We start from the raw sequence: 9117 nt of genomic DNA on the forward strand, positions 1-9117 counted from the left end.
TGTAAAAATCTCTGCTGGGATCCAAACGACTGCCCTCCGATAAAATCCTGCAGGCGTCTGCGCAGTTCTGAACTTTAACCATAGGAGAAAAAATTATGCATAAAGCAATTAATTTTAACATTTTTTTGTAATTTGCTTTAAAAAAAAATTCTAATATAAACAAATGTTATTAATTCAATGTAAAAACATTAAATTAAATAATTTCGTTGGCAGTGCTCCCTAATGACAATGGCTATTTTTAGAACTTGCTCTGCGGGCGACTGACAAGGTCCACTCGGGCGACCGGGGGCCCGCGGGCACCGTGTTGGTGACCCCTGCGTTACAGCAACAAACTTCAGTTTATTTTATTGGGATTTTATGTGAAATAATGCAACCTCTATCAGATTGGATGGAGAGCGTCTGTGAAGATCATTCTTAGAAGTCTTGCTACAGAGTTTCAGTTTGACTTGAATCTAAACTTCAAAATAAATCCACTTTGATCTAAAACATTAAATGGCAGCTCTGACTGTGTTTAGGGGCATTTTCCTGCTATGTGCTAAACCCTACATCCAGTCCATTCACGCTTTCCACAGCTTTGTTTTCTATAATGTTTTGCCAACATGTTAAATATTGATCTCAACTGTGGAGTTCACCTCCCTGCAGAAACTGGAGTAACTGTTTATAACCTAACCTTGTGTTCAACCTCTCCACTATGATTCTATAAATGTAGCTGACGTCAAATGCTTTCTGCGCTTCCTTCTACTTTATAATTATTCACTACCTTTTGTCGCTAAATTGCATAAAATCGTCATTTGCATTGCTTAGAAGTCTGTCGCTGTAAGATGACAAAACGTGAAAAAGCTCAAGTGGTATGAATACTTTTGCAAGGCTCTGTACTTTTGTTCCCTGAGGTGCATACCAATGCGGGGCTGGAGCATAAACACTACACTTCTATGAAAGCACTGTATGGTCAGTAAGATGACCAGTATCTTTTAAAACTTAACACCACTATTTCCTTTTTTAATGAGTTAAGCCTGTACTGTATGTGGATTTTTAACCCTTTTGAAAGGTTGTTCCTCCAAATGAGCATCAAGCGAAGCTCAGAGGGAATGGAGGGAGAACCTTATGGGACCAGCTGACTGTACTTCAGTTTGTTTGTTTTTTTTAACTTGGTTCTTTGAGGTATCATGGTAGACACTAACGACCGTTACTCATGAACATTAATAATGCTGCGTTGGGCAGCCACCTTTCCCAGGAGGATGACATTGGTATTGATTTTTTTTTTTTTCATATTTATTTTTAAGTCTAGACTAAATCTTTGAGCTGATTCTGACACCAGGTGGATGTCGGACCTCGTTACTGTACACACGATTCAGAACGTCTGTTGACCGACGAGCTGAACGAACCCTTGAATCCTGCAATGATGTAACTGCTTCATGTTTGTATTCTGTACTGGAGACAGTGTGTGGATGCATGTTGGGGTGTGTGTGTGAGAGAGAGATATAAAGACATGACTAAATATTGCCTTTTGAGAAATATGCAAAGTTCAGACAGGTTGGATGCTGTTCGGTGTATTGTTTGTAAAATGAATTAAGTAACAGATGAATAAAAAGATTTGTTTTATTTAGTTTGTACATCACAAGATGTGAGGTCTGTCATCCATAATCTCAATCAGAACTCAATAGACGTATCTCTCTGGTATTCCACAGCAGATCATTCATTATCCAGCTGGTACATTCGTCCGTACAGACAGGCAGTGATCAGGCCTCTGCTCAGGTTGGAGTGTTTCATGGCCAATCTCCCACCTGTTGCTTTCTCCAGCTTATCAGGTTGCTCCAGCGCCATGCGGCTCACCAGAACTGAAGGGTACACGTAATCTGTCTGGAAAGTTGCCTCCAACAGGAAGTCCATCTTAGACTCCGCCTCCTCCACTTTCTGCCCACATGAGCTGGCCTCCAGTCCTGCACAGCGGACTACTGCACATACCTGTATGGAAGAGAGGTAAATGCAGCTGGACTTCAGTGAAATTGTTTATTTAGCAATTTAACTCGATAAATGTAACTCGTATTTGATGGGTTAATTTTACGCAGAGTGACATACTGTATTTCCAAAGTATAGATTTGTTAATCTTGATTATTGTTTTCAACAGTGAAATTAAACCCACAATTTTGATTCACAGCCACTCAGTTTCAGTTACCCAAAACTTCCATGAGGAAGTGGACAGATTGTTGAATCCAAGAGTATCAATAGAATGTTGAGTGGAAGGAAAACTGTGGTTGAGAAGGTGGTCAAACAACAAGGATAAGTGTGGCCTTTGGGAGGGTTATGTTAACACAGTTCTTGTGTTAAGCCACACCTAAACTAGAGTCAACGTTAAATGTGTCTTACCTGTACTAATAAGAATAAATACTGGATTGTCATTCTGTGGTACAAAGTCTTCAGTTGGAAAGTAAAGTAAATTTAACATTCCATTTGAATATCAATGTCCAAAAGGAACAAGATCTGTGTTGCCTAAGGTCTAATATCAATTTTTACAGTAATAACAATTTGAAGAGCCATGCCATCTGATGGTGCCGATCCACTGTTCTTTATCAAGTTCAAAGTCACTTCTCTCTCTAGATTCTGGTGTAATTTTCCAGCAGGACTTTGCACCTGTCCACACCGCCTAAATTACCAATATCTACTTTAATAACCATGGTATGATTGTGCTTGATTGCCCAGCAAGCTCACGTGACCCTAAACCCCACAGAGAATCTATGGAGTATTATGAAGATGAGAATCAGCAAGAAACGTAGACAAACTAAAGTCTGCCATCAAAGCAACCTGTGCTTCCATAACACCTCGGCAGAGCCATGTGGAGATGGACTCCATGCCGACAGAGCCATGACCAAGTACTGGGTATATACAGTACTGTGCAATATACATGAACAGTAGGCCTGTGCTGCTGCATTAAAAATAATTTCATACTGACCATATTCAAATGTTCAGGAAGATGAAAATTGGGTTTTCATTAGCCATAAGACATAATCTTCAAAATGATCAGTCACAATAAAATTTACAACAGATCCACAAATTGAGCAATAACTTTCCTGGTTCTATCTGAATTTGTGTTTAACCAGTTTTCTCCATCATGCTATTCACATTAAGACATCATGAGACCAAGACGGCACCGGAAAACGGATCAAGAGTACCGGTACCTTGCCAATGCAAGGCTTCAAACAGAATGCTCTCAGATATAAGTGGGCACTGAGATGAGAGTGTCACCGAGTGTAATCAGCAAGTTGTAACAGAGATACTGGAAGAATCACAGAAAGGCAGACAGGTGTATGTCCATTGGGCACATCACACGGACGACCTTTGTGAATAGTGCCCTTTGGAACTGGTTGATGAATGCTACTAAACTCTTGGTACATCACATTAAGAAATTATGGCCACCAACTTATTGAGAAACATTTTTGTTGTGACATAGGTACCCATATGCAGATGTAGAAATTTTATTGAATAAGTTGAGATGAGGAAATCACCATTCCTTGCTTTTGCTTAAATAATATAATGTTGAAGCATAAAGTTAATAAGATTTCTACTTATTTCACCAAAAGTCAAATATCCCAGACTTTGTGTGTGGGCGTGTGTGTGTGGGGGCGTGTGTGGGTGTCTGTGTTGTGATTCTACGCTATACATGCAAGATTGTGGTGATATTCTAATGCCTACCTGCAAGGCGTATCGTCCATCAACGGTGTGCGTTCCTGCAAATGCTCCCAATGCATACAGTTCCTTCCTTTCGTCATGTGCCGTCCACTTGTACTGAAGGTGGCAGCAGAATTTACCATCACACACTGTGAGATTGCCTTCTGCCTCCTTTATGAGGACAAATTTAAATGGGTCATGCATCATGGTTCCTATGAAGGTGGGGTCAGAGGAAGCAGGTGAAGGGGAATCAGCACAGCGATCTGTGTGGCAGTAATCAGACTCTGCAGGCACAGGTGACATTGATTCATTCACATCGTTCATCCCAACTGGACCCAAGACCGGGACTGTGGCCACAAGCAGTCGGCCCTCCTCTGGGTCTCCCTTCACGGCGTGGTGGAAGGTAGCAGAAAATGGGGTGTAGATACCACTCCCTGTCATTCTGAGCTGGTCTTTACGAAGGTTTGAAGACAGAACCGTAACATTGGCCCCAAGACTGAGGGCCCTGTGAAATTGGATCGAGTCCAAAAGGGGGAGCTCATTCATCCACGCTGTGGGGAAAATCAGCTGACGCACACCCTGGAAAAGAAACAAAAGGACAAGTAAAGAGAGAGTTGGCTCAGTTGGACAGGTCTGTGTGGATGAAGTTTCCTACCATTTTCACCAGGGCTACTGTGGGATCGTGGAACAGGATGTCAAAGCAGATGATGAGACCAAACTTTCCAGCAAAGGGTGTATCAAATGTGATGAGTTCAAGCTTTGGAGGCGTGTCAAAGGATTCTTCAAAAAAGAGGTTATATTTATGGTAACGTGCCACCAGCAGACCATCAGAACTGTGTGGAAGGGAATAATGATAAGTTTGCATTAACTTCCACAATGCATTTGTGTACTTGATCATTTTTGTATTCAAGGTTTGCCCAGTACTTGAAAGCCACATTGGTGTTGAACTGCCAGTGTCCATCAGGGGGGCATGTGGACGGGGCTGTCTTCAAGGGACAGGGTTGCAGATCAGGCATGTTTGCCACCAGGTAGAGGTTGTTGCGACGGGCCATGCAGCTCAGTCGCTGGAGTACCTAGAAGAAACTCATAAACTTGATATAAATGCCCCTTTGGTCCAAGTAAAGTTATTGGTGTAAACACATAACCATAAAAGTGTCAAAATTATAAAAGAGTCAGACAAATATCTATTTTTTAACCTCAGTGTTGTTGTATTTGTCAGGCTCGGTGCAGGGGTTCCAGCTCTCCTCCTGAGGGTCAGGAATGGTTTCCAAGTATCCGGAAATGGATGAACGGGTGAAGTTAAAACCGTGAATACCATCTTCTGGAAACACAAGTATCTGGACTCCCTGAGAGAGCAGAGAAAGAAACAACTTGTGAACTAAAGAACAATGAGTTTATCCTTTTTAAAAAATGGATCGAGTAAAGGAAGTGGATTGCATCAACTCTCCTTCTTTCACCTAAATATTAATGGAATTCAGTCTGAACACTGATCTTCTCTTTCTTTCGCTACTTCCGTCTTTCCTTCCTTCCGATGCGAGAAAGATATCCAAAGCCTGGCATAATGTTTTAGAATCTAAATCAGCTTGAAATTTCTCCAAAATGTTATTCTTCTGATGACTTCATTGAACAGTTTATAATGAAATTAAATCACGGTTTTCAGATATTAATTTGCTGATATATATATTTTTAGTGAAAGCACTTTGAAATGCCTTGCTGCTGAAATGTGCTATACAAATAAAATTTGATTGATTGATTGATTAGTTTGATATTCTTCCACTTTACACTTTTTTACTACTTTGTGTTGGTCTCTATCGCATAAATCTCAGTAAAATAAATTGAAATGTCTGAACGGAAGGTGATAAAAAGTTGAAGTGGTCAACAAGAATGATTTTGCCAATGATTGATAACATTGATAATGCCATTTTTCTTTTTCTTCAAGCAGTTGACTTTATTCAACAGCTATAATCAGGGGCATCTACTTCAGCCTTCCCAGTCCAGCAGCCTACCTGCTGTGCAGCTTTAGCAGCCTGCTCTTCGTAGATGTCCAGGTTCTTCTGCATGTGGATCAGGGCTTCGCGACGGGTCACGGGGACCCTAGGGTTCGGGTTCAGGATGACTCTGTGCTCGTACACAGCAGCCATGTAAGAGTCCCCAGCGGACTCAGTCTCACCGAGACAAAAGAGGAGCAGAACGACAGCCAGCATTTTCCCTTGTTCTACAGAAATGAACGTCGTGCGCTTCTTCGGGTTCAGTAGTCCAAAGTCAGCACAGCTGAGTCAACATTACTTTTGTTTGCTAAAGAGAGCTTGGCTTATTCTGAATGCCAATTTTTGTGTTTTTTTTTTTTTTACCTTGACTAAGATTTTGCTTTATGTTTTCATGTTTCTTTTTATTTTTAAGCCACTTTAAAATAAAAGTTATCTAAAAGTGATTTAAACTCTCAGATTTGGCGTTAAAATGTTCTTTTGAAAACAAACAAAACGAAATAGTCTTCGGTTGAACTTTAAGAAATGTATAAAATAAATTCATGTTTTACAAAAGTTTCAAGCTTACTTTCTGGTTTGTGCAGCAACGTTTGTGCTTCTATCATTTTAAAGATATAAAGAAATGTTTCTAGAGGTCATCAAAGGTCAACCAGCCCCCCCCCCCCACCTTCCTCAAATCAGACGAAATGGTTGTCAATTAACTCAAATACCTTTGTGCTGGTTTGTGCAAAACGTTTGACACCAATTTTGTCTGATTTCACTAAAGTAGGGGGGCTGGTTGATCTTTGACCTTTAACCTTTCATTAATATCTTCAAAGCCAAAGCAGCACAAACAATTTTTGCTGCACAAACATAGCACAACGCTTGACACCAATTTTGTCTGATTGAAGAAGGTGGGGGGGCAACTTCACTCAGGTGTTTATTAATACAAACTAAACAATGGCGTAAATAGAGGAAAATGTTGAAAATGCTGAATAATTGCTGAATAATTTGATACATATATATATATATATATATATATATATATATATATATATTTTTTTTTTTTTTTTTAATTTAAGCATCTTTAAGAAAAGTAATCCAAATCCTTTTGCTGAGACCTTATCTTTCAATTAAGCTCAAAATAGCGGGGGGTTCCCCAAACGTTTTGGATTAACACAGCCCTTTTCTACATAAAAACATCTACACGGGTAGTTAAATAATGCTTTTATTTTGAAAATAACTAGAGCGGAAGCAAAATACAACCCCTTATTATCCCGGAAACAATTGACCGACTCGACCTTTCACAATTAGAAAAGAAAGAGGTGGAAAATTATATTGGAAATGAATATGCGGAATATATACAAATATATACAGATGCTTCTAAAATGTCAAATAATAATATAGGAATAGCTTTTATAATTCCGGAATTAGATATTATGAGAAATAAAAGAATAACAGACAAATTGACAGTATACACAGGTGAACTAATGGCTATTTTAATGGCTCTAGAATGGGTTGAGGAAACAAGAGAGAGAGCGGTTGTAATCTGTTCAGATTCAAGTAGTGCATTAGTAAGTATTGTAGAACAAAATTCAGAATCAAGGCAAGATATGATAGTTGATATTAATCATTTAATGTTTAGGATTAAAAGTTATGGATCTCTGGTCAAATTAGTTTGGGTTCCTGCTCACATTGGAGTAATAGGGAATGAGCTGGCAGATAGTTTTGCTAAGAATGCAGCAAAAAAGTGTATTGTTGATTTAAATATTAAAAAGAGTAAAAATGAGGTAAAAAATATTAGTAAAATGTATATTAAGGATAAATGGCAGGAACAGTGGGATAAAGGAAGCAATGCCAGATTTTATTATAGCATCCAAAGAAAAGTTGGAGAATTTAGGAAATGTAGCAGGAATAAAAAAGAAGAAGATATTATATCTAGATTAAGGTTTGGACATACAGGTTTAAACAGTACTCTTAAAATAATTAATAAACATGATACAGGTTTCTGTAGTTATTGTGGGAAATTAGAAACAATACAACATTTTTTTTTAGAATGTAGTAAGTATGATCGAGAAAGGGAGGAGTTAATTAGAAATTTAAATAGGAATAAAAATAAATTAGATATTAGAAGTTTGCTTCAAAGATCATCGGGGGACGTAGTTTTTAATAGTATTTTTAATTTTCTAAGGAGAACAGGTATTATGGGAAGATTATAGTGACTTTACATCTGATCCATACTCCAGTCTAGAAGGTGGCGGTAATGCACCTAAAAGTTGTTTGCCAACCGCCATAAAAAAAAAACAAGAAGAAGAAGAAGACTCGACCTTTCCATGCTGAGAAGACTTCCTGCAAACTTAACAAATTGAATCCTTAATTGTGGCGTTCTAATTGAGCCGGAACTAGAAGCCGATCTTATTTCAGATGCATCAGTTTGGTTCTAATCGCCTTTAGCCGTCAGCATTAGCGAACAAGCTGCCCTGCACTTACAATGTCAAATGCTCCCGAGGCCACCGCCGCTCCGTCGAAGTCCCTCCAGGCTTTTAAGGACTGCTGGGGCTGCAGGGCCGTCTCAGGAGGGGGTCTGATTCTGTCTGCGGCGTATGTGTTCAACGCAGCTAGGAGGGTGATGAAGCAGGGAGCTCCTACCTCCATGGGGACGGTGGCACAGCTCACATTCGCTGCAAGTAAGTCTTAACGTCGCTTACGCCTTGTTTTTACCCGATACAATCTGAAAGCCTCAAATGTTCTACTGTCGCCCTGACAGGTCTGGCTGCTTGGGGAGCAGTCATCATCACCGATCCGGTTGGAAAGTCGCATAGGAAGACCACGTGAATGACGAGCTGCACATTTTAACGGGACAAAACTCACATGTGGTCATGAAGGGCCTGGTCCCGAGCAACAGCAGAGAGACACTTGAAGCAGATTGCTGACTGGAATGTCTTCCATCATTGATTTATATATATATTTTTTGGCTATGTAAATAGTCACTGTACGGGAGCTTTGCATTCGACATACAGCTGTGATGATAGCTGTGTGGTCATCTCGACAACAAATAGAGCAAGACAAGATACTGCCAGAACAATGATTGGTCTTGTCCTCTATCGAGAGAATGCAGTTTTGAATCTCAGTTGGTGACACAAGAAGTAAATGCAGAGTTTACTGTACTAAAACTGACATAAATACAGCATTAGACATAAAATATTCTCTAAATAGCTGTATTTCCAAAGGCAATATTGACAGGATTCGCAATAGATGTTGGTAAAAATCCATTCAGTCCATGCAAAGAAATCAAACCACAGCTGTCCATAAATTGTCTAACGAAATGAAATGTAAGAGAACAAGTGCTTTTAAATGCTTATTAAAATGTGTTTAAAGCTTGATATGAAAGCCTCTGTTGGTGATGAACTCTCTAAAACATCTTCAGTATGAAAAAACTAATCATGTGGATTAGTTTCATTGCTAATTTCTTCCACACTGGATATAA

At 39.4% G+C, this 9117-nt stretch overlaps 2 protein-coding genes across 2 annotated transcripts; one reads left to right on the forward strand and one right to left on the reverse strand.

Annotated features, from left to right (window-relative positions):
- Positions 1 to 1166: 1166 nt before the first annotated feature.
- btd (biotinidase) lies at positions 1167 to 5983 on the reverse strand. Its single transcript, XM_028035198.1, has 6 exons — positions 5673 to 5983; positions 4863 to 5012; positions 4591 to 4739; positions 4322 to 4499; positions 3691 to 4245; positions 1167 to 1965 (listed from the first exon to the last, which is right to left on the reverse strand). The coding sequence occupies exons 1-6, from the start codon at positions 5868 to 5870 to the stop codon at positions 1693 to 1695; spliced, it is 1503 nt and encodes a 500-aa protein (XP_027890999.1). The 5' UTR covers positions 5871 to 5983; the 3' UTR covers positions 1167 to 1692.
- Positions 5984 to 7960: 1977 nt separating this feature from the next.
- LOC114155353 (distal membrane-arm assembly complex protein 1) lies at positions 7961 to 9013 on the forward strand. Its single transcript, XM_028035199.1, has 2 exons — positions 7961 to 8317; positions 8398 to 9013. The coding sequence occupies exons 1-2, from the start codon at positions 8122 to 8124 to the stop codon at positions 8463 to 8465; spliced, it is 264 nt and encodes an 87-aa protein (XP_027891000.1). The 5' UTR covers positions 7961 to 8121; the 3' UTR covers positions 8466 to 9013.
- The last annotated feature ends 104 nt before the right edge of the window (positions 9014 to 9117 follow it).

This window comes from Xiphophorus couchianus, chromosome 13 (genome assembly GCF_001444195.1).
Source record: "Xiphophorus couchianus chromosome 13, X_couchianus-1.0, whole genome shotgun sequence".
Taxonomy (NCBI): domain Eukaryota; kingdom Metazoa; phylum Chordata; class Actinopteri; order Cyprinodontiformes; family Poeciliidae; genus Xiphophorus; species Xiphophorus couchianus.